Genomic DNA, 26717 nt, shown 5'->3' with positions numbered 1-26717 from the left:
ACCCCTACACCAACCCCACCACTCGGCCCCGCTGCCTCTCCATCATTCATTTCAGCCCTCTCATTCTCTCTATCAGCTTTCTGATTTTCCGCTCCACCAACAGCACTACTTTTTTACACAGAGAATTGTGAGGGTCTGGAACCAACTCCCCAGTAATGTTGTTGAAGCCGACACCCTGGGATCCTTCAAGAAGCTGCTTGATGAGATTCTGGGATCAATAAGCTACTAACAACCAAACGAGCAAGATGGGCTGAATGGCCTCCTCTCGTTTGTAAACTTTCTTATGTTCTTATGTTCTTACTCGGCACTGTAGATTTCCGAGTCACTTTCTCTTTCTGCCCCCTCACCAGCTCCCTCCTGCTCTTTTGATTTTGGACAGTATTTAACTAAATGCCCATCAGCCCCACAATTAAAACATTTCATGGTGTCCGGTGTTGCAAAAATCACATAATTAGTGCCTTCTACTTTAAACTTCAGGACAATGTTAAGTTATTCATCTGTTTTATTTACAACCATAAACAGCTGCCTCCGAAAGGAGCTCCATGTTTTAACAATCGATATTTATATCAAAGCAGAATTCTTTTTGGGGCTGAGACAATCTGCCCGTGCCGTGATAACTCATTCATGATTAAATCGTTTTTTAGAAAAGGTGGAACGTTTGGTAGAATTATTTTCTTTGCCGGTACCTCTAGCGGTGAAACGGCAACAAAAGAATCATTTATAATAATTCTGTTCTCAACAATTTTATTGACCAGATCAGTTTGACTCAAAAAAGCCACAACTGAACCATTCATTCTTGAAGCAGACTTCATGTTTTCACATCCAACTACTTTGCCAATCACTAAAACACACTTCTCTAAAAAAACAAAGCTTTCTGTAATTACACCCACCCCTCGTTATATTGCCCCTTGTTATACTGTGGATTTGGATATATCGCGGTCCTGGAGTTGGCTCCCCATTTTTACTGACTAACTGCATATGCCTTAGCTGCAATAAACATAGGCACTTAGAATTTCTGTTTGTTTGATTTCGTATTGCACATCACAAACAAAAATATACAAAACAATTAAAAACAAAGCATTAATATTGTACTGTTATCATATACACACGTATTGCACAATAACACAAAGCAAATTAAATATATATTTGCTGACAAGGTGTTCACTTGTGGCAGCAATGCACAAGCAAAAATCACAGGGTAGTGACGTCAGCTCCCTAGCAACAAGCCTCCTATGTTGGGAATGGATTCTTTCAATGCAGCGGGTTTGTGCATTTGAGAAAGGATAGGAAGACTCATGAAATTAATTGGAGACTGAAGTTGATGGGAAGCAATTACCCTCCACAGTATGAATTAAAATGGTGTGCTGCTTTTTATACGAAAAATGAGAAAAAGCCACTGGAGTGGCTGGAGAGTAAAACATGTTTGTTTGTCATGAGAATTTGTAGTTAAGAAATTCTGGTTATTTTTATCTAGGACTAGAAGTATTACACAAAAGTCAAAGACCACATTTATGAATCACTTTTTTGTATCATTGTATAATTTATAAATTACAGTACAACTTTGCATATCTGACCCCCTGTGGACTGGAGTATAGGCGGATATGTGAAAAAGCCGGATTTACGAACATCTATAGAAGAAGCATTTACACATCCATAAATAGGTTAGTGAATAAAAACAACACACAAACTGCTTTAAACATAGGGACATTTTTTACTTTGAAAGTTAGCAAACCTAAATGAGATTAATTAGGCTACAAATACACAGTGTTGCTATAAGCCATCTCCACGCAAAGCTTTTTAAAAAAATAAATAAATACAAAACAAACGGTAAATGTACAGTAACCTGCAACTGATGGCTTCTTTCTTAACTCTAGAAGTCCCTGTCTGCCTGGTTCTGCTTTCTTAATATCTCTGTCACAGTACTTTGCTCGCTTTCTTGATATTGCCAACTGCCGATAAGCAGCTCGGTTTGAATATTGCTTCGGCTATTTTAAACAAATGACCGGTAAGCACTGCGTTTATGAAGCTTGCTTTGTTCAAATGCATTTAAAAGCTACAACAACACGCTGCCAATATCTGCAAGAGTGCGCTCCATCATATAAACACATTGCACAAAAAAAAGCTTTCTCTACTGGTGTACTGAAATGTCACTGCTACACGCAGCTGACTGACACACGCACACAGCCCGCCTCTCTTAAAGGGGAACACACCAAAAGGCTGATTGCTATAACGCTTTCTTTCTGTTTCCATTGCGGAAGCTGCATTTACTGCCAATTACTCTCGTAACCTAATTTTAATATATATTTATTTATTTAGCTAGGCGGTTAATTGATCGGTTAATTGATCAAGGTGGTTATGTGACGGTTGTATAACCAAGCTCCAAAACAACTTATATATACAACTTTATATATATATATATTTGAACACATATTTTTAACAGTAAACAGTGGACAGTTGAGTACAGGCATATAATTGTAGGAGCCCATAATTATAATGAATTGTCCTTGGAACCTGGTTTATATGGATACAAAATCGAACGAAATAGCCAGGATTCTAGAATTGTATGTGGGTTTTTTTTTTTTTTGGACATCATCAACAATTCTAATGAGCTGTAAAATACATTTTGATATGATTAACGATGAATGCGAGTACTGATATCAGGAGTAAAACACTGCTATCAGTAATTCAAATCTTGATCTATCACTAATTGGAATTAAGTACTAAAACGACCTGGCTTTAAGGTACTTCCTTCTTCTATTCAGTTTAATAGCTGCAGTGGGAGAGGGGCGGACAGTGAGGCATTAGGAGGTAAATGGACTTGTTCAAGGTCGGGGAGCGAGTCAGTGGCTGTGCTGGGAGGATAGGAGCTAACTGTAACCAAATATCGCTGTACAAAACACAGCCAAACAATAACTAAAAACGCAACCTTAAAGAGACTCATTACTGGCAAAGAAACTTAGAAAAACGAAAACACTTGGGACTCCTTTATTCTGTTGATTATGATCTCGAGTTATGCCCCATGTTGCCTAGGGCTGTGCTTATTAAGTGCAGTCCTTGGGAGACGCCTAACAAACCAGAATAGTGTTTCAACTACATGGAGGCTTTAAATAACTTCTATTTTGAGATGTGCATTGCTGCATGATTTAGACAGAAACATTTTTCCATGGACTATCTTTCTATTTTGGTATTCATGAATTTACTGCTAAGAAAAGGTATGTTAAAGTGCTTGTTATTGCTAGTTGCTGGAATAAAAATAAGACTTTTATTGCATAGTCAGACCAATGTGTATTAGAGTATCCTAGCTGGGAGAGGGAATAAGACTTTTATTGCATCATGCTTTCATCCATCCAGGATTTATTCTAAGATCAATTACGCAAACCATAGAGACCTTAGGCACTGATGTGATTAATTCAGTGAAAAGCCCTCTGGATCAGTCCAGCCCAGCGGACCAAATTCTGGGGATTTGTTTCTGCCATTTGCGATTGGTGATACGTGAATCACATGTAATGGAGGATAAAGGTCCAGGGTAGATTTTCTGTGCATGCAAAAGAAGAGCTGGGTAGCTTGGTTAAAATGGGGCCTATTTAATTGATCTATGCATCTATGCCCAGTTTTATGTTTTCTCCATGTACAAGACCAATAGTATCATCTTATTTCAAGGGATTTTCACCTATAAAGCTATTAATTGACTAAAGCCATTGATGAAAGGGCTCAAGCACCGACTCAAACTACAAATGGAGTTTTCATTTCCTCCTTCACCTCTGCTTTCCTGTTTTGATGCATAGTGTTGAGTAGTGGTTAGAGCTCTGGACTCTTGACCGGAGGGTCGTGGGTTCAGTCCCGGGTGGGGGTCACTGCTGCTGTACCCTTGAGCAAGGTACTTTACCTAGATTGCACCAGTAAAAACCCAACTGTATAAATGGGTAATTGTATGTAAAACTAATGTGATATCCTGTAAGTCGCCCTGGATAAGGGCGTCTGCTAAGAAATAAATAATACTACTACTACTAATAATAATACTAATACTAATACTAATAATAATAATAATAATAATAATAATAATAATAATAATAATAATACCATCCCTGATTCCTGGTCACTACTGGCTGGCTGTGATGTAACAGTCCATGGTCTTACAGTGAAATTACGAATACTATAATGCACCATGATCCAGCAATGGCTAACCATGGTAAATCAGGTTTGTCAAATGGTTTAAAACATGATAGAAAAGTCTGGGAGGTGTGTTGTGTTGACGTCTAAGATATTGGGTGTGTTTTGTAGAGAGAGAGAGAGAGAGAGAGAGAGAGAGAGAGAGAGAGAGAGAGAGAGAGAGAGAGAAGGAAGGAATGCCAAGGATATGGCAGTGAGACGACAAGAGCTCAGAGTCTCATTATCGCGCTGCTCGTTGGTTGTGCCAGGCTGCGTGGACCAGCACTGGGTCTGTGAATATGAGAGACGGACTGGCACGGCTGTCTATAGGTATATCCTAAAACAAGGACAGTACAACCTGGGGGAGGGATTTAACACACACGTCCAAACCTGCTACACAGAAATGTGTATAAAAAGATGGACCCCTCACTATTGGTGGTTGTCTATCATGGTAAAAGCGTAACCTACTGTAGCATAATGCAGTAAAGCACAGACAAGCACTGTAAAGCTTGTTTAAAACTACAGTAAAGCTTGGTAAATAAACAATGTAATCATGGAAAAACTTCAAAATCACCACCTCACAGTCTTTGACACATTTAGTTTGTGTTATCTGAAAGTGCGTTCTGGGAGCAGTTCCAGAAATCAAACATATTGTGTATGGAATTTTTTTTATTTTTTGGACTACAGTTCAACTACTACAGCCATGAGTCTGGTTTAAGCTTGTGTATTATTGCAGTGTCCCCTATATAACTGTGTACAAACTCACTGCTCTTATAATGTTTTTGTTTGTAGGATGTGCACTTTCATGCTGGATTTTGTTTGGACTTTTCCTTCATTTAAGTATTGTATTACCCATTTTCTTGTAAGTTTTGTCAAACAGCACAGGCATGCATTGACTATGTAAGTCTACATCATGCTTGCTAAAATATTGTCTGTATTAAAGCTTTATTAGAAGCCAAAGGGAACACCAATGGCCTATCCCTGCCAATCTTTTTTATGTAATATTCTCAGCTGAATATGTTCACCGAACAGTGTCTTATAGTACAGCTATAGTACACATACTTTCCTTGCTGTAACAAAATAGCATGTTGTGGCCATTACAGATTAACCATTTATTATCATACACAGCATGATCACATAGGGCCGTATGCATTAATGTAAATGCATAGGACCCCAAAGTTTTCCCAACAATGATCCATTTACTTCCAATGCACTGATGAAATCAGGAGCAGAAGCATTTTTCAATCAAACTTACTTTAGGCGAGAGTTTAGCCTAACTGGTTTACTCTAGCATCAGAGTAACAGAGGTGACCCATCCTCAGCCAATTTATCTCCCAGCCAAGATCAGCAACTCAGCATGACTGCATGACCCCCACTGCATTCCGGAATGTAGAGCCTTAATACTAAATTAGACCCTAGGGGTAGGACGTTTCACCTACAATAATTGAAAAACATTGAATTCATTCATTTGTCTCATTGTATCATACATGTTCACTGCGTTGTGATTTTACACTTTCAACCCATCCCTGTACTCCCAATTGTAGTGTAGTTATCACTTTTTAAAAACAGGGTCTCCAGTAATCAATGGAGCCGACTAGAGATTGCACTACTCTGCATCATGCCCTACCCAGGACCTGCTCTCCATGGAGGCTGTTTAAAGCCTGGGACTGTATGATCAGGACACTAAGATATTTGCCTGGCACTGATGTCTTGCAGTAATCAAAAAGACAAGGTACTAATCCCATCAAAGAAGCCCTGCTGTACCTCAGCTGAGTTGAAAACCCATGTCTATGAAGCTGTAACTGAACTAGATACTCTTTGAAAACAGCGGCAGTTCCATTAAATGTAATGCTTGTGTGAGGTTTCGATCGCCACATTGTGGATAAAGCATAATTCTGTAGTATAATTTTTCTTTTAAATCAAAGTTTGCACATTTCTTACTAATCTCCAACAAAGGTCCTCATCGCTTGTACACTTACAGATAAGACAAGCACACTTTTGCTGCCTTGAATTTAAAGAATCTAAAAATATTTAGCTGAATACTTAAAGTATATTTAAACATGTTTGTCCCGGCACTAGCAATTAAAACACACATACATTACCTTGTTGCAAATCAAGGCAATTCCAACCATTCATACATAATCATACTCTAGGAAATGAAAGGTTGCCATTTTAAAGGGCAATGCAGCACCAGATTTGATGCTGTAATTATGCTCTTTTCATACACGACAGGAAGGGGGCTAATTGATGGGGAGCTTTCATTCCGCGGGGTGACCTTTGACTTTTACTGCAAGCAAGGGGTAGGAATAATAATCCAGGGTTATAGTTGGGGGATGGGGGCGGGGGGAGAGTAGGATTTGCTTTGTACTGCATTTAAAGATACAGTAACCCTTATTTAACTGCCCATCCCCCTAACTAGCAAAAAAAACACTCATGGACCCACATGGAATGGGCATACTGTATAATCTTTATGCCAATTATACATTGCGAGATGCAGTGTAGGGCCTGTAGCGGTTAGTGTTTGAAGGTTTATCAGATCTTGTTTTTAATTGATACAGTTGTGTGTGCCTGACTAGTCATAGCATCTCAGACAGCAGCTGTGACACTGCTCCCCAGCTCTCTATCAACACTACTTTGCTCAGCCCCCTGGTACCGTGCATTGAGGAAGTGTGTTCCAGATGGAACAGAAGCAGACGGCATTGCTCAAAGGAGAATCTGTGGGGATCATCCCTCTTGCAGTAGAAGAGGCTCTATTTTACAGGAGTTGTGAATTATCCTCCCGGCTCCACCCCATCGAGACTAATACTACATCCTGTTAAGGTGGCGCCTAGCTATTATGTTTGCTCATTGAAGCAGCAGCAATTCCAATCTCTTATGGTCACTGGCCTTTGAAAATTAGTTTGTAAGGATTAGGGCTGATTATGCTTTGACAGTGTTATGTGATTCAGTTTTGTTTTGTTCGTTCTCATCCTTCTCCTGTCTTTCCTCCTTAAATGTTGCCTTGGCAACCAGGCATTAGTGGCTCTGATGCTTTCGAGCCTCTCTCTCTCTGTCTGCACAGCAGTGATGCTTCCAAAATGACAGATTGTATCTCTATGGTCGATCTCTACAGCCTGAGAACCCAGGCTTTGTTATTTATTAATGTCTTATTTCGTAAACTCTTCACTGTAAAAGAAAAATCACAATTATAAGGGTAGTAGAAAATTTCAGTCATTCGTTAAACCCAAGGAAATATAAAAAGGATATTCCCAGCTTTATGACAATAAATAATTTTCTGCCTAAGGTCTTCAGATAGCTCTTTACTTTTTCACCATATTGACTTATTGTTAATGACAGCAATCATCCTATGCCTAACCCTTTTATACTGTCTAAGAATGTTCACCTACAATCCAGCATTTTGTAGACTTTTCTAGAATTAGGTTTTGCATTATATTGAATTTTCTTGCACCTTTTAGACAATACTATCATAGCATCAAAGGGTATGAATACTTTTGAATTAGCATTTTTGGAGTTTTGCAAAAAAGATTGCTGAAATAAATAATTGTAGGTCTATTTCTTGTAAGTTTCCTCATCCACAAAAGCAAAACATTTGCAAAACATTTGCTACAAAAGATTTTTCCTAAAATTCTTTGTTTTCGAGAAATTTCTAGAAATTATAAATTCTAGAAATTATAAATTTCCATTGTAAACTTTTGACTTCAACTGTTATATATATATATATATATATATATATATATATATATATATATATATATATATATATATTATTTATTATTTATTTCTTAGCAGACGCCCTTATCCAGGGCGACTTACAATTGTTACAAGATATCACATTATACATTATTTCACATTATACAGATATCACATTATTTTTACATACAATTACCCATTTATACAGTTGGGTTTTTACTGGAGCTATCTAGGTAAAGTACCTTGCTCAAGGGTACAACAGCAGTGTCCCCCACTGGGAATTGAACCCACAACCCTCCGGTCAAGAGTCCAGAGCCCTAACCGCTACTCCACACTGCTGCCCATATATATATTACAGTCAACCTCAGTTAATTCGTCTTGGTCACAGATTTTCTCCATATAAAATCTATGCATCCTGCCTCTTATTATGTTAATTCATCACCACGTTTTACTCATAACTTGACACTTATTACCGGTACCAAAGGGATAAAAACTATTAAAAAGACTTGTGGATAACTCGACACTGTCATTTCACATGACTGACCTCTGACTGGAAACGGATCGTTCATTCATTCATTCGCAGCTACCAAGTGCAGCTGGTTACAATGTCAGTTCATAATAAGTGAGAAGCGAAAAATTAGTTCTCGTTCAACTGGCTTTGAAGCTCAGGTTATTCAGGATAACAAGCTGGTCAGCAGAACTTTCAAAGCACGTGTTTTTGCATGCGAAACAATCAACAATGCTTGATTTCTGTGTGAAACTGTAAGTTGTTCATTATTGTTTTTGTTCACCAAATTAATTCTATATAATGCACATTTGTTAACTTTTGCTATTTAAGCCGTCAAATTAGATAGTACAAGCCAATACATAAAAGTATAGTCAATAGTTTGTGCACAGTTTGTGGCTCGATTGTTTTCATAAAAATAACGCTGTAGTTATTTTATTAATTCTTATTTCAATCGAACTATACGAGTTGTACCAAGTTTGTACAGTTCTGTAGGCTGGAAATGATTCATTCACTGCAGTTCTTTCAACCGTTTTTATAAGGACATTTTACTAAAAATAGACTTGCTGTAATACTGTAAACGTGTGAGTTCAATTACTTATATGCATGCTAATGCCATGGCTCGTGTGCACCCGTGGTTAACCCGTGGGGTGACGAGTTAACCGAGATTGACTGTGTGTGTATATATATATATTCAGTGATGCGAAAATCATAACGTGTATTATATTATTTATATAGGACGATTCAATTTTATAATTGCCTTTTATATGAAATAGATTTTTTTTCATCAGCTGGTCAAATGCCAACACCACTTATCACAGATGTAGATTTTAAGCGAACAGCGCCACTAGTGCTTAACTGTTATAATTATAGCATTACTTTGAAAGGTTAAATCAAATTGGGGGTTATAGGGAAATCCCTGGTCTCTAATCACCCTTAACAAGCACAGTAAGCAATGAATTACCCTTTCTCAGCCAGATGGAGCCCTTGGTAAATGTAATTAATACATTCGGTTTGTATCATCCTGCCTAAAGGCCCAGCGTTGCTACTCACAACACCTTCATTTTACGTGCTTGTGTGAATATTCTTTGCATCACATATCGACTTTAAAGAACAAGAAGCACAACAGTTAGAGGAGGGCAGTGTGATGTTTCAAGAGAGGCTGGACAGAGCTAGCGACTTTTCAGGGTTCCCTAGAGACAACCTTTTGTCAAAGCGGCTAGCGACAATTCCAGTGACTTTCATAGAAAGAACTTGAAGTCGCCAAATTGTGTCGTCACGACGTCAGTCATGAACAGCACAGTACACCTGGGCTTCTCATCCGGTAACGGAAGCACATCACATCACGTTAACATGTGATCACACGTTGCCTTGATGTGCCTTGGTCTGATATTTTAATAAGTAAGTAATTTGGAGCTGTATCTAAAATGGATATGTCCAAAGCTGAAACGCAGCACACTCAGCCATACCGACAGGAGCCCCCGTCAACAGCCTGAGACGTGTACCAGTGTTCAACAGCAATCTACATCCAAAGACGGAGCATGCGACTGGGACATGCAGATTTTGATTTGGAGCAATTCACATGTATTAGAGATTCTGTATCAGTTTATTATGTGCAACACTTGGTAAATTGTCTAGCGACATTTTTGACGACTTTGTGAGGTCTACCGTACCTAGCGACAAATAACAACTTTTATGGCGTATGGCGACATTCAGGTGTAGAAAGGTGTAAAAACGTCTTCTGCCTGTTTAGATTGTAGGCAAACATCAAATGGGCAAATAAGTTAGCAGAAATGCACAGAAAGCTGTAAATGTTGTTTGTTGTAGCTTTAGCTGCCACAGGGACAAATACCTACCATGATATGGCCGCTGTTTTGGATGTTAAAGCTTAATTGTTTTTAGTTATAAAGTCAGAACCGCATGTTCGGGCTTGTTTAGGTGATGACTGATGTAATCAGGAAAGACGGAGTGGTAATTAGCGCAGACAGCTCCATCGCCAAGGGGGAGATAGACAGTCGTATGTCAGGAAATTGAAAGCAACAACGCAAGAGAATGACGGATCAGCTCCAGCACATGATCTCAGTTTTTATTACCATCAGCTTGCTTGTCTGCATGCCGGGTGGCTGTCAGCTTTCTGTCACTGGGGTGGCAGTGACGTCTAACCAGCTACAATGGAAAGAGGAGAGGGAGGGGACACCAAATAGGAAATGCGATCTCATTTACAAATTTAAGTTGTCAGCATGCTTATGAAACCAGAGGAAGATTTAATACCCAAGAGACATTTCACAATGCAAATTGCTGAGACTGTCCTTTCTATATGTTTTTAGAAGTAGGCTATATCACACACCACCGTTCATCTCATTTTCACTTGTTCCTCCTTTTAGCATCTTTCTTATTTAACTGTGGTACCCAAAAATAGCTATCACAAGTGAAACTTGGATTGGTGGTCTCAACATGGTCTCCTGCTAGCGGCTGATAAGTTAATAATATCGACAGCAGCATAAGACCCCTACTGGCCTCACCACTACAGAGCTTGCTCTTTAGTTGAATGGTAAGACGCTTGTCTTTGGGACCATATGAGATGCATTGCAAACGTATCCCCCACTTGACATTAGTCTACATCACAAAGCTGCACAATACAGCAGTCTCTGCTTTAGAGAGGCTCGGGACTGGAAAGGATGGAGGTGCACTCACTTGCACAGCTGTGAGAAGGGAGTTGTACACTGTTCCAGACTGTAGCCATTGCCCCTCACCTTTTGAGCACTAAATTTGCATGTACCATTGTTTTAAAAAGAAGATAAAACTAATAGAAAAACATTGAACAACAGCACCTAATAATCTGTCCTTTTGTCCTCAGTTCAGGAGCTGTGTGGGTGAAGGTCAAGGATTTTCAGCTGTCGTTGGATTCGGATATGCCAGTCGCATCTGCAAGTTCAGATTCTGGTAGGCAGCGCTCGGCATTTCTATTCCAGTATAGCTGTGCAACGCATGCATTTATTTCACACTGCTCTGAACATTTAAGGGACTTTCAGAGATATTGAAATAGTGCCTAACCCCCTCATCTTAATGCTAGACAGGTATCCGGTGAGGTGCCAAGTGGTTGCACTGCAGATATCCGTCATTATATGCTAGGAAAAGGGGTCCTTGTTGTCCACCTTCCATACAGTATATCTAATGTCTGACCACCATGGATACTAATACAGGCATTGATTATGTAGATTGGAAATGAGTGTGTCAGTGCCTATACACATGGTTCACATACACAACTCTGTATATTCCTTAACCAGGAATGTAATAATCATCAGCGGTACCAATGGTGAACTTGCATAACTGCTGCTTCCTGGCATCTCTTCCTGTGTTGTAGTTGAAACTCACTCCATTGGTCTAGCTGCAGTCAGACCTATAGCAAAGGTACAGAAAGATACACACTGTTGAAATAGTTGCAAGATACAGAAGTTTATCTACTGTATAGTGTTGAAGTATTTGCATATCCTGAATTAACGTAAAAAAGATTCTTAGCCCAATAAAAGGGGGCACCAGTAAGAAAGTTAATAAGTTAATAAGGTTAATATTCAAGTTAAGACAAACGACCGACATATTTAGTAGAAACTTATGTTAATGGACAGATGTGAAAATACAATGGAATACACAGACATGCCAACAGTGTACAGTGTTGATACGAGAGAGAGAGAGAGAGAGAGAGAGAGAGAGAGAGAGAGAGAGAGAGAGAGAGAGAGAGAAAGAGAGAGAGAGAGAGAGAGAGAGAGAGAATCTCTGGGGTCCAGTCCACAATTAACGTAATATCCCAGTGTCTCTGTATTGACTCATTTACTCTGCAGCCACCCACTGGGCACACAACACATTGACCGTGAATTATGTTGTCTAGCAACCTGTGAGCCTGGGAATAAATAAAAAAACACAGCGCTGCTTTACATCCTTGATTAAATCCCTGTTCTGTGTCTGTAATCAAACTTACATACATACGAGACACTTTGGAAAACGACACAGTGCAAAACCGTTCAAATGGGCTGTAATTGAATAATATAATATACAGCGCTTTTTGAAAAATTGATTAAATTGATTTGGGGGATAATGTTTTTAAAAAATAAACACGTTGTGTAATTGATCAATTCATTAATGAATTGTTATTATTAGTTTGTTGCGCTACATCTAATTCATAACAGTGACCAAGTGGCCAGTGACACTTTTTATAAACTAAGTCAAGTAGACCTACAAGAAATTTGAGATCAGTACCCTCATCACTGTGGCAGCAGCTGCAGCAGCAGGTACAATCTACAGAAAACTCAAGGGGAACATTGTTGCAGATTTCTGGTGTGATTTATTCTCATGAAATGAATACACTTCTAGAAACTACAAGCCAGAATGCAAATCAGGTATTACAGGTGTGCACGAATCCGGAACACAGAACCCTACCATTTTTTTAGGTCTGTATTGATATTGAACAATAGACAGCGAGGAATGGCAATGGGTGCATCTATAATTGAAAAAGCCTATCCCACACTATTTCTTAATAACCCAACTTCCCTGTTAGAACCTACTGATCTATTCTAGCCCTCCTTTTACCGTGAGGAATCTGAAACAATAGCAGGTATATAGTTGTAGTTTGTAAACTCAGAACTTTCTGAAGTGCTGGGCAGTGTGGATTACAGTGTGGTTGTAGATCAGGTTGCACCAGCGTTAAACTGTACAGGCAAGCAATAGTTTAATAGTGTGAATCCTTTACTCAGCAAGCATTGTACTGCTTGTCCTAAAATATGAATAATTCATACATTCATTCCATAACTGTTACATTCAAATGCGCTACTAGCTATGTTATGTCTGCATTTAGCTCACTTGGTAGAGGGCTTGTTCTGTGGAATAGAATGAATCTTCCAATCTTCTTAATTACAGAAGAAACTAAAATATACTAATCCCAATTCCCCTTTGCCTGCATTTCTGGAAACACACACTAGATGGCAGCAGTGATGGTGTTTCCCCATTTGGTGTCCATGTTAATTAATATGTAATATTCCACTACTAGTGCAATAAAACCACATTAGGAATTAAAAGTAAATATAGATTTACATCCTGGGGAATTACACAATTGTGCACCCGCGTAATTTTATGCATAAAACGTATCAGTACGCATAGGCATGTAGTATTACATAATATCACCGTTAACAGAGAACGACAGGGAAAATGTCAGATCACAATGAGGGTCAAGGGAGCATTGATCGATTTTGCCAGAAAATGCCACAACAAAGGTCCCACGTTACAAATATATAAGCAAAAGAGAGAGTAAAAGATTTTCTTGGGCAGGTATTTGAAGACCGACTTGTTTTGGTCATCAATAGCTGAGCATCTTCCAACACAAATGCAGTAACAAATACAGCTGATGCTGAGCGCAGTAACTCACTGTATAATCTTGTCCTGTGCGATCAGAGGCGTTGTCGGAAGAAAAACTGAAAGAGCTGGAGTGCCTTTATTTTGGTTTCTACTTAATGATGCGTTTTTTTTAAACTTACTGTCTAGTATTTTGATATCCAGTATGAGAGAAGAACCCAATACAACTGCACAATACTTTTGTTATTTGCACATACTTGTACAGAGATACCGCATCATTTTGCATATATATATATATATATATATATATATATATATATATATATATATATATATATTCTGTGCATAATTCCCTGGGGGTGTATAGATCGCACTGCATTATGAAAGTATACAATATAGATCACATATGTGTATTTTAGTTTTCATCACCAGAAAAGTGTACTAGCTCAATAAGATTTATACAAATGTTTTTTCAATATAGTGATGCTTAGAGCTATGTGTAAAATTAATATCTCACTGGATTGAGTGTCATTCTTTATTTATAAATATGAATGAATCATTTTTATGTAGCCCAGATACAAAATTGAATAACTGGCTGTGTGTGCGGGGTTTTTTTTTCATATACTTAATTTGTTCCATATGCATAATGCACTGGTTTAGAAATCAGTATGCAGCAACACAGGCCTTAAAAATAACCTCCATCTGAAAGTGTACATTAAAGACATACAGTGGCTCTCAAAAGTATTCACCCCCCTTGGACTTTTCCACATTTTATTGTGTTACAACATGGAATCAAAATGGATTTAATTAGGAGTTTTTGCCACTGATCAACACAAAAAAAGTCCATAATGGCAATTATAGCCATGAGTCTATTTGGATAAGTCTCTACCAGCTTTGCACATCTGGACACTGCAATTTTTGCCCATTCTTCTTTGCAAAATTGCTCAAGCACCGTCAAGTTGGATGGGGACCTTTGGTGAACAGCAATTTTCAACTCTTTCCACATATTCTCAATTGGATTGAGGTCCGGGCTTTGACTGAGCCACTCAAGGACATTGACCTTTTTGTTTTTAAGCCACTCCAGTGTGGCTTTGGCTGTATGTTTGGGGTCATTGTCCTGCTGGAAGATGAATCTTCTCCCAAGTCCCAGGTCTCTTGCAGACTTCAGCAGGTTTTCCTACAGGATTTCTCTGTACTTTGCTGCATCCATTTTGCCCTCTATCTTCACAAGCTTTCCAGGCCCTGACGCAGAGAAGCATCCCCATAGCATGATGCTGCCACCACCATGCTTCACGGTAGGGATGGTGTTCTCAGGATGATGTGCAGTGTTAGGCTTGCGCCAGACATAGCGCTTAGCATTGAGGCCAAAAAGCTCTATTTTGGTCTCATCAGACCATAGAATCTTCTTCCACTTGGTCTCAGAGTCTCCCACATGCCTTCTGGCAAACTCTAGCCGAGATTTGATGTTTTTCAACAATGGCTTTCTTTTTGCCACTCTCCCATAAAGGCCAGTTTTGTGAAGCACCCGGGCTATTGTTGCCAGATGCACAGTGTCTCCCAGCTCAGCCGTGGAAGACTGTAACTCCTTTAGAGTTGCCATAGGCCTCTTGGTGGCCTCCCTGACTAGTGCCCTTCTCGCCCGGATACTCAGTTTTTGAGGACGATCTGTTCTAGACAGATTCACAGTTGTGCCATATTCTCTCCATTTCTTAATAATGGACTTTACTGTGCTCCAGGGGATATTCAATGCCTTGGAAATGTTCTTATATCCTACCCCTGATTGGTGCTTTTGAAGAACCTTATTCCGGATTTGCTTTGAATGTTCCTTCGTCTTCATGATGTAGTTTTTGTTATGAAATGTACTAACCAACTGTGGGACCTCCCAGAGTCAGGTGTATTTAACCTGAAATCATGTGAAACACCTTAATTGCACACAGGTGGACTCGATTCAACTAATTATGTGACTTCTAAAGACAATTGGTTGCACCAGAGCTTATTTAGGTGTGTCATAGCAAAGGGGGTGAATACTTATGCAATCAATTATTTTGTTTTATATTTGCAATTAATTTAGAACAATTTGTAGATTTTATTTTTCACTTTGACATTATGGATTTTTTTTGTGTTGATCTGTGGCAAAAACTCCTAATTAAATCCATTTTGATTCCATGTTGTAACACAATAAAATGTGGAAAAGTCCAAGGGGGGTGAATACTTTTGAGAGCCACTGTACGTATTAGACATATAAAATGACTTAAATAAAGCAGACAGAAACAGCTCTGGTTTCTAATTAAGTAGATTGCAAAGAAAGGGAAACTACAGAAAAATATGACAAGCAATCACTCTGGAAAAAAATACATTTGTAAATTGTATTGTGGGATGCAAAGTAAACATGGCCATCATACAACCCTAAAGGTACAGCAGGATACAAGCACAGCTAAATGTAGGAAATAAAACATGTTTTACAATTAGCGTAAATTCCCCATCAAACTTTTATATTAAATTGCAAAAACCAGCTCTATATTGTAAAAGCATATTGTTTTTCATTTTCCAGCACAGTGCTGAAATTCCTTTAATCTGTCATTGTGGTTAAGAAAAGGGAAATACTATTATGATTCATTTGATCCGATTGTTAATTGTTTTGATCAGAAACAAAAGGTGTTTTGTTTATCCAATACAGTCGACCGGGATCAAATCCCGGAGAACCCAGGGGAAGGGATTTGAAACCGCGTCACTGTTCTGGGTGTGCATTCAGAAGCTTCCTGTGAGGGTGACATGTACAGTACTGTCATAGAGAGAGTGGGGATTGTGATTTACAGCACATTGTTCAGCCAGGCTTATAGGAAAAACACACTTACTGTATAAAACACTCAATTGCAATATAGTATGTAGAAACGCTAAAAGAAACTAGTAGTCTTTGACAAACCTTTCGTTTTGTGTCGTACTAAAATTTTTGGGACTGATGTGTGAGTCAACACTGAGCCAACTTTCCCTTTTAGAAACTCATGGTGCTAATAATCCAATCTCTTGTTGCACAGTATGTTGCAATATTAGCTCCATTGAAATTACATTGTATTGTATTGTAACGTGCATTTGACTGGACAGGTTCTATTTATGTCTAAGTGTGTATAGAATTCGCTGTCTTTCCATCCACAATTTAAGGCATGCAACCAATCAGAATTGAAAGCCTGAGAGTAGGTGGAGCTGGAAGCAATTGCATTGTGTGATTGGCTGAAGGGTCATGTCACAGTCGCAGGAGGGGGAGGGACTTGGTTTACTATATTTACTACACTGTACTATGTCTCCTGATACTGTTTAGGACTTACAAACTCCACCCACATCCAACCCAAGCAGGCAGAATGTCAGCTTGAATTGGCATTAAAGAGTTAATCACACCCACCCCTCCTTCCCTGCACTTCAAGGAGTTGGGGAGAGGAGTGGTGGTGGGGAGGCTGGTGAGAACACATACTGTAAAAGCCTTCATTGCAGACGGAGGGTTAAAAATCAGCCAACCGAGATTGAAGAGAGAGAGAGATAGAGAGACAGACAGACAGAGAGAGAGAGCGCATAGACCAAGAGAGCAGCTTTCCCTATTCTTTCTCCCTGTGTCGACATGGCTGACAGTCTCTTGAGGAGATTATCCTTGGAAGAGGGCTCTTTAAATTCGTCAGAGGGCTCCGAGCTGAAGCTGAGCGGAGAAGGTAAGGGGATGGAATGGGGATTCTCTGTGCTGAGGGTTAACGGAGCAATTACAGACCAGGTGCCTTTTTTAATTGAACTTAGGGCTGTGGGAGGACCTGGGGAACAGTAAGCTGCCTGCTGTTTAGTACTTAGTGCTGCATGGGAAAAGAAAATGAATGACATTCACAGGATAAGGATTAGAGTCCAATTAGGAAGTAGTGTGGCAGGTGTGTGGCTTGAGAGCACAGGTGATGGGGGGGGATAGGGGACATTATGTATGTTGAATCCAAACGAATATTTACTTATATGCTGGGTGGTGTTTTGTTCATCCATACCATGTTACAAAATACTGCAGAAATATTTAGCGTTTTTTTTTCTTTTTGGCAAGATGACTGATTTTGGTGGTCTGGAAACAAGCTGCCCCTCCCTCTCATGTACAGTGGGTTAGGGATATTCTGTATTTCCTGAAATTGGGAAAAATAAACAAATACACTCAGAGCCAAAGAATGATTCTTCCAAGGCATGGCACCCTTTTCTGCTGTATGTTGAAATTGCAGACTATTGTGCTGGATAAGGCACTAATGTCACAGTTCACTTGCAAATGAAAATGCACAAAAACAGCTAAAGATCACAGATTAAAACAAATACATTACAGTCTCTAAAATTGTTTAATGATTAACTGTTACATTACCGTAGCTTGTCTCTTTGCTTTGTTTTGGCTGAATTTTCGTCCGGTGAAACTGGAGGAAGCGCTGTGTAACTGCACAATAACAGACTCATTTGGCATGCAGAGAAAAAAAAAAACCAAAAAAACACGGGTTGTGACGGATAAACAAGTACATTGTAACATTGAAGAGATGGGCTTTGTATCAGCAAACTGGTGACGGAATCACGTGTGACGGGTATGAGCAATAATTTGTTCGATATATATGATGGGGATTGATTTTATTCTCAATACAAGGGCGGTAAAACGCGACTGACGACTGTACCATAATCCGATACCATAATCTTACAATCTCCTGTCATTGAAAAGCGCAACCCCTTCTTGCCAACCCACTGTTTAAAATAGAATCTTGTTTATTGAATGGATCTTGTTTATCCAGTTGCTGTTGCCAGATTTTCAAGTTAAAGCTCAGCACCTGTGAAACATGTAAAACATGTAAAACATGCAGATTTGTAAATTGAATTGTGTTTTTCATGTATTGATTTATTTTTACAGGGCAAACAAACCCCAGTTGATTTGTTTTCACGAACTTTAGCATGCTGACTATTTAAATACCAATCATCACTGTGTTGGAGAACAGTAAAACACATTACTCTGTTAAAATAAATTACACTACTTAATACAAATAACCAGGGGTGAAATTCTCAGCAAAAAAAGTACAGGTACTCATATGCACAGCCGGGTGTAAACGTTTTTTAAAATTTAGACAATTTGAGTGCCAATGAATAAATACTTTAAAAATGTATACATATTGGTACACGATACATTTATAAATACAAAACAAGCCTTAAAAAATAACTGATCAATTATAACCATAAACAAAGAAGTTGAAAATACTGAAAGCTTTCTATCCTCTGCTTGTGTCACTCAGTCATGTACTGTAATATAACACTGAAGTTAAACCTTAAATGACAAGCATTAAGAAATATTACACTATGCAGTACCTGCTGTAGAGAGGGAGTTTTGTTTCAAGATATCCTAAAAAAGGGATGATGTTATAGAAAATGGTATAAAAAAATCAACTGTGCTATGAAAAAAATATACAAAAAGGTCTAAGTCAAACAATACACAATAGGGGCTAAAATACCCCTCTAATGTATTATGTAACAGGCACTACTAATACTAATGATTAGTAGGACCTGGCCATGCTACGATAATAGCCTTGGATTAGAACATATATCCCTGTTTCTTTTATTTATTTTGTACTTATTACTTATCTTACAATACTATGTTCTGTGTGCTTCTCTGTTGTGTTTCTGAGTAGATTAAGTACCATGATCTATTCCAGAAAAATATTTTTCAAGCAGAAACAGTATAAAAGTAGACTTTATTTTATTTTATCCCTGGTATTGTGGTTTCTGCACAAGAAACAAAGTGGCAAAAGACACATTTTCACTCAAGCGAAAACTCACATTTAATTTAAATAAACTCTTCAAAATGTTTTAGAAAAGGGGGCATTGTAGAAAGAGAAAACACCTCACTGTTTTGGTTTTCATTTACTACAGTCCTCATAACAGAAAATACTAGGTTCACAACAAAACAAAATGTTGATCACTATGCTTAACATGTACCTTGGACCATGGACTCACTTACCAAATCTGAAGCTGCACTTTGATATTGTTTTTTTATGTTATTGATAATTAGGGATGCCAACTGTCCGGTTTTGGACCGGACATCCAGGTTTAAGAGAACTTGTACCGTGTACGGTCAGAACCACTGACCGGACAGCAAAAGTCTGGTTCTTGCGAATCTTGCTTACTCACTGTTCACTGCCGTTTGGGTATTTCCATTCTCGCTGAGCCAGTCCACTGTGCCTCCCCCAACCCCCCCCCCCCCCCCCCCGGAACGCTCAGCTTGCATTCTTGCATTCTCAGCTACCACGACCCCCACGAATGCTTGCCCCCCCATCACTTTGCTCGCATTGCTGGTTTTGGAAAATGTAAAGTTGGCAGCCCTATTGTTAATCCCTACTGTCCCACACATCACTTGCCATTTTAGAAAATTTCGTGCAAATTCTGTCAATGTGGTAAATCGGTTCAAGGCAAAACGCATTATGATAATTGATAATTATGTAATTTATAGCGAACACTGACGTGGATTTTTGCCTTCAAATTCATATGCAGCAATGTTCGTTTCGAATATTTCAGATAGCTTCTCTGCTACACTAAAGAAAATAATTATTACTTCGTAATAATGATAATTACTCCATACTGCTACTTTCACGTTGCACTGCTAAAGTCTTCTCTTGCTGATCATTGAATGAGCTCCGACACAAAGCGAAATGGGCGGAGATTTGTGACTCATGCCAAATGAAATCTGATCAGAATGAAAGCTTGGCCAATCAACATGCAGTGACGTTAATGGTGGCCAATAGCAGCTAACAAAAACAGAAGCAGTAAGGGGAAACAGAATTCAAGCAGCACGAACTGTGGTGAATGAAAGCGCATTTGAGAAGCTAGTGGACTGTGTGAGTGGGTGGAATGCATTCGCACTGGATGAAAAGCAGATTAAATAAGTCCCGGTACCCAGTACCAGCATCAAAATAAGTCCCGGTATGGAGTACCGGTGAGTACCGGCAGAATTTCACCCCTGTAGCAAGACAGTTTCCTTGTCAATATATAAAAACATTTAACATGCTAATTCAACAAATTAATAAAATACTAATGGTGCCATTCAGAGACCATGCTATTAGAGAACTACAATAATAAGACTCCATATACAGTAATGCCCCTGTAATGTATTTTCTAATACATTCGCAGACAGTTATTGCATGCTGTTTGGGGAGAATAATCTTGAAATTACACTGCTGGCCACTTTATTAGGACATATGCCTAAAAGCAGGTTGGGTCTCCATTTGCCCAGATTGCAGCCTTGATGCAAGTGCTGTAGACTCTACAAGGAACTGGTAGGCATCTCTAGAGATGTGAATCCATTCAGTCATTAATATTTCATGCAATAGGTAGGCAGAGGACACCCCTGTATATCAGGGGTGTCCAAAGTTGGCCCTTCCATACCTGGTCTTTGTTCCAACCCTATTCTACATTTAATTGAACCAATTAAACCTCCATCATCCAGACCCTACAGTAGTTAATGATGTAATTGTACCTGTTAAACCTGGAGTGGAATGGCCCTCCAGGACCGTGATTGGACAACCCTGATGTGCAGGCTCAAGTGGTGAGATCCCAAAATTGTGGTACCAATGGGAGATGTCTCTCCTGCACCTCAAACCATTCAAGCACAAATCTAATACATTGGATGACTATTATCATTATGAAAGTAGACATCGCCATCAGGGTTCAAGGGCAGCATAGTTAGGTGGACTTGATCCGCAACAATGCTGAAATCGAGGCAGCCGGGGTGTACCAGGAGAACATGACCCACACCAGGACAGAGAGGTCCTAATAAAGTGGCCAAGCAGTGTATACATGTAATATATAAACTGATGCACAAAAGAAACGCAACATTCAGGTCTAATGGATTTAATCAAATATTTTAAACATAGATATTAAACAAAATCACAGAAAACGTGAACAAAAATACAGATCAAAGAATCATGATAAGTTTTCAGTATAAAACGTGACACACTGTAAAAATGAAAACATTACAAAGTTAGTATCGGGTATGCATTACCTCAATCCTGGCAGCGCTGATGCATAGACCTGATTAGCCTCTGGATAGACTGTTGTGGGATGTTCCGCCACTCTTCCTGTGCAGCTGCAGCCAGCTGAGGAAGGGTGGCTGGTCACGGTTGTCTCCTGTGGATGGCACTGGCGATTTGGTCCCACAGATGTTCTGTTGGACTCAGGTCAGGAGAAAAAGCTGGCCACGGCAAGACCTCGACATTGTTTTCTTGTGGTCGTGCAATTGTAATCCTAGAACTGTGTGGTCTTGCATTGTCCTGCTGGAAAATCGACACGTCCTGATTGGCTTACAGGAACGGAAAAACTGTTGCCTCAAGGACTTTGTCAATGTATCACTGAGCAGTAAGGTTGCCCTCAATCTGCACCAAAGGCGTTCTTGTGTTAAAGGAGATTAATCTGCTGATTGTTGAAGCAGAACATCTCATTCTCCGGACAACTTCTCTCACAGACAGCGCGCCTTCAATCATGCCAAGAGCAACCAGGCGATCTTAATTACTCAAGCGGGGCACGGTTGTATCTTTCGCTGTTCTTGCGTTAATTAAATCATGTCTTTTTGAATGGCTATTTATACAGATTCTTAAATCAACTCATTTTGGCAATTTTAACTCAACTCAAATACCAAACACTGAGTACCTGGCGTTTTTATGAAATCACATGACTTGAGCTCAGTATTTTGTCATTCCAAGGAACAATACTACTCAAACAATCAACAAACCTATCAGCTCACTATTTAAAATGTAAATAACATTATGTATGTGCCCAATGAGCTATTGATGTAAAACTTAGACTGTTGCATTTTCATTGTAAATCAGTATATGTTGTTTGTAATCTGCTTGTGCCCTTATCCTCTGGGGCAACCTTGCAAATGAGATTTCACACACAATCCTATAACGGCTAAACTCAATCAAACATATATTAAAAATCAGGGGAATTAAGGATATCTCTGCTTTCATAAAAGGGTTATAAAATGAGATGAAAATTACTAAATTTGCCTTTAAAAATATCTAATAGTGCTGCTGAGATCTGTACCTTTACAAGCACTTTGTCAAAATCAATGGAAAATCAATGGAGGCTTTTCCTCTGCAAGCATGAGACACCTTTAACATTTAAAGTACAGTGACCAATACAGTTATAAAAAAACAGGAAAAGCAACTATGTTGCAAATATAAACATCAATTGAAAGGATCGAGATCCTTGCCCCCCCCCCCCCCCCCCCCCATTGGCTGAGCTACAGCAAAGCTTATGGTGTCTCAAGCAAGGCTGCTCAGTTCCCAGAGTGATGGAGTGACAACAAATCTTCAGCACAAGAAAGAAGGCATGTGTGCCTGCAGCTGAAACTACCTTTAGGGAATGGAAACCTATTGGAAAGCCAGAGAGTGCAGCAGTGGTAGAACACAATCAACAGTTCCCAATATCATTTTCAACACAATGCAGACGTGCCAGCCAAAGCTATTTCCTACCTCTCATTACTGACTGATTCAGTCAGCAGTACTCTAGATCAGGGTTTACCAATCCTGGTCCTGGGGACCCCCTGTGTCTGCTGGTTTTCATACCAACTGAGTTCTCAATTACTTAATTAAACCTTTAATTGAACTGATCATTTGCTTGATTACATTTGGACACAAACAAAGCCAGTGACACACAGACGTGTAAATAAAATAAAACATTCTGAATAAAGAGAAAAACTCTTTGTGGAAATACTTGTAGAAATTAGATAAATGCATTACTTAAATGAGAGGTACAGCTGGTCATGTTTTAACAGTTTCGAAAGATGATTAACGGTGCTGAATAAGATCTTTCTCCTTCCTTGAAATGCCCCGCTGCTCTGTCGCTATCTGCAGCAGCAAGAGGTTATACATTTTGTTTTTGCAGCTCTTAAAATAGTTGATCGTTTGTGTACCAACATATCTGAATGCTACAATTTCCTATGGGAAGAGATATGGGCAGGATGTAAACTTGCAAGACTAATGATTGCGCTGTAATAATGGTTTTTTAAACATAGTTCTTCAAAGCTTCACGAGCGCCAGCTAGTGCTGTATCCCCCAGGAGCTGAGATCAAGGGAAATGCTCAGTCATCTGCTTCATTTGAGTTTCGGAGGAAAGTTATATGAGGAAGATAGGCAAATGCACAAACAGTGAAATGATTTGGCTTTGCAGTGTGGATACAATATTGATTCTGGGCTAGAGGTGAAAGGGGAACATACTACATGCTGAGGTGCTTATGTTGTCAGATAGTACCGATCACATGTCTGGGGAAGAATGTCCAGTTGGTGCTTCATTGAGGTTGGTCCTAGAGACTGTTGTAATTTTGATTACTTAAATCTTCACAGTGGTTTTCCAGAGGGTTCATGAGTTCATTCGAATGTTGCAAAGCATTGTTTATGCTAAGAGAATATTTATAAACCAAAAACAGCCCTTAAATCAGTCCTTGGCGTGTTATAAATAGGGAGCATTATCTTCAAATTGCAGCTCAATAGTGTGTGCAGTTTTTACAGAACATTAGTTTTTCATCCAAATGAGGCTTTTTCAGACAAAAAAGGCAAACTGTCGCACACTCTTATTTTGTCTGCAGTCTTACAGACTTTAGATTAGATTTTGAATTGAATTGTGCCTCTTTATAGAAAACCCTTTCACAGTAAAACGATTTTTATGATTTACCATGCTTTTCTTATGCTCTACCGCAATTGGCTATACTTTTACCATGGTGTATCACAGTATTTTGTTCTATGGGTAATTATCACAAGTTGTAGTCTGTAGGGAAGGAAGTGAGGTTATACTGTTGTGGCAGGGGCTTTACATGACGGAAAGTGAAAATAAAGAATAAAGTCCTGTTTATATCATTGAACTGCTCATTGCTGCTCAGGGATGATTCAGCAGGTGTTAACCCCCCCCCCCCCCCCCCCTTTCTACTTCAAGCCTTCTGGTTTGTTAACGTTATTAAAATCTTTCACCAACTGGCAATGCATTTTGAGTTAGCTTGCATTTTGAGTTAGCTTGCATTTTGAGTTAGCTTGCATTTTGAGTTAGCTTGCATTTTGAGTTAGCTGTTCTTTTTGGTGTTTAGTTGGTTGGGTTTACAGACTGTTGATTTCAGTAGAGTGCTATACAGCCATTTGCAAATACCACGTTTCCATGAACCACATAACCCGGGTACGTGTTCGAGTAGCCCCCCCCCCAACTCTGTTTCCATGTTTTTAAATTACTCGAGTTGGCTCCCAATTTGGATGGGAGCCCGAATTCTCTGGTCTGATTTCACTCCTCGGGCTGACCTGAATTCGGGCTGGGAGGAAATTGCATCACAAATGTCAATCAGAAAAGTTGTAGGGGGAGGGAACATACCGTATAATGGGACATTTTGGCTGGTATTAAATTCGGTGGATTTGCTACCTTGGGGGATTTTGATGGTTTTTGAATTGCTGTTTTTCACTAAGCACAGTCACAAAGAAAAATGCAACGCAGTTTTGCATTTATACTTTTAATTCCAAAAAAATTCAAATAAATGTTTACTTAATGAAGTCTGTCTGCTAAAACAATAACTCATTATACTCGCATCTACAATGTCACTGCAGCAACTTGGACAACAAAAAAGGCATTCTAATCAGTTAGACACTGGTAAAATCAGCTCAGTTTTATAGTGCAGAACTCATTTATTTTAATGTTTTGTTTTGTTTATGGACTTTGCGATACCTGCACGGTGGGGGTCTTTAGTAATATCTACAACGTATCGAAAATACAATCAACGATTTTGCTACAGACTTTCTAACAAGTCTGGCATAAACAATTTTAGCTGTTACTTAATTAAACCCTTGTAAAAAAACAAACAAAAAAAAACACACAAAAAATGCTTAACATAAAAGAACAGTCCTACTACAGTAACAGGCGCAGTTTACAGTGCCTCTGGGTTTCTGATTGCATCAGATCAATTCCAGATTTTTTTAAAATCCTTTGATGGAAATGTCTGGTCTACTTTTTATGTTTTGAAGCAAATTGGCTTCATCACTGCCATTCTCATATCCACTTTGAAATCCAACACATTATTTCCCTTGTCCAGCGCTTCTTTCCCTGTTCTGCATACCAGTCAGCCAGAGGTATATGCACTGCATGAAGCAAATGTGAAAGAATATCTAGATGGATTTATCTTTTAAATCATTGACAATTTGACTGTAATACCGTCTGCAGCAAATGCACGTCTTGACCTTTAACCCCCAAGTATTTCCTGACCAACTCAAGTGATAACTCGGAAAACCACGTAAACGGCTCCATTTGCACCGACTCGAGTTGGCTTTCCATGGAAACGAGGTATAATTGTCTATGCTCTTCCTTTAAGTTTTTCGTTTATAACGGTGTTTTTATTTTCATTTTCATTTCAATTACAATTTTTTAGACTTCAATTTGTTATATTTTTTACAAACTAGCTGTTTATCTTAGTTTTTCTAATTTTACAAATAAAACCACCTTTTTTGTCTCCTTTTTAATTTGTTTTATTTTTTTTTGTATTCCTGTTTTTAATTTTAACGTTTTTGTTTTTTGTTGTTGTGGAGCCCTTTGGACTCTTTGTGACGAGAGGCACTATAGAAATGTGATCTGTATTGTATTGCATTGCAACATAAGACAATAAGAAAATTTGGGCATAATTCCATACCCTTACCACAAGTAAAGAAGTGTCTCCTACCCTCTGTCTTAAATCTGTCTCCACTTAATTTCCAAATGTGTCCTCTGGTCCTGGTTAACTTTGTCAACTCCTTTTAACATTTTAAAGACTTAATGTTTGACGTCTCCTCTTAAATGCGTTCCAGCTACCAGCACTGTACCAGATACAGTAAGATCTACTGTATAATAAAAAAATGTAACTTCTCTGTAGACGAATACAGGGAGTGAGGAAGATATAATTGCAGTGAAAACCTTCAGCCCTGTTGTTACGGCAGAAGGTGTAAGGTGCTTTGGAACTTAATAGACTTCCTTCCCCAGCAGTGGAGCCACTGTGTGA

General features: G+C 38.9%; 1 protein-coding gene across 7 annotated transcripts in view; it reads left to right on the top strand.

Moving 5' to 3' along the window:
• mpp2b (MAGUK p55 scaffold protein 2b) overlaps positions 1 to 26717 on the top strand; it is a 69573-nt gene that overhangs the window by 8010 nt on the left and 34846 nt on the right. For 2 of the 7 annotated variants that reach the window (XM_034055506.3, XM_034055504.3), the window contains exon 2: positions 11202 to 11287. The exons of 2 other annotated variants lie outside the window; for them this stretch is intronic. In XM_034055506.3, coding sequence (XP_033911397.3) covers positions 11257 to 11287 — 31 coding nt within the window. In that variant the 5' untranslated portion in view covers positions 11202 to 11256. Of the gene's footprint in view, positions 1 to 3081; positions 3213 to 11201; positions 11288 to 17031; positions 17386 to 26717 lie in introns of those variants that run through there. 3 more of the 7 variants (XM_059006685.1, XM_034055501.3, XM_034055503.3) reach the window with 3 other exon arrangements.

Source organism: Acipenser ruthenus, chromosome 33, assembly GCF_902713425.1.
Source record: "Acipenser ruthenus chromosome 33, fAciRut3.2 maternal haplotype, whole genome shotgun sequence".
In the NCBI taxonomy this organism is placed as follows: domain Eukaryota; kingdom Metazoa; phylum Chordata; class Actinopteri; order Acipenseriformes; family Acipenseridae; genus Acipenser; species Acipenser ruthenus.
This window is presented reverse-complemented; position numbering and strand designations above follow the sequence as displayed.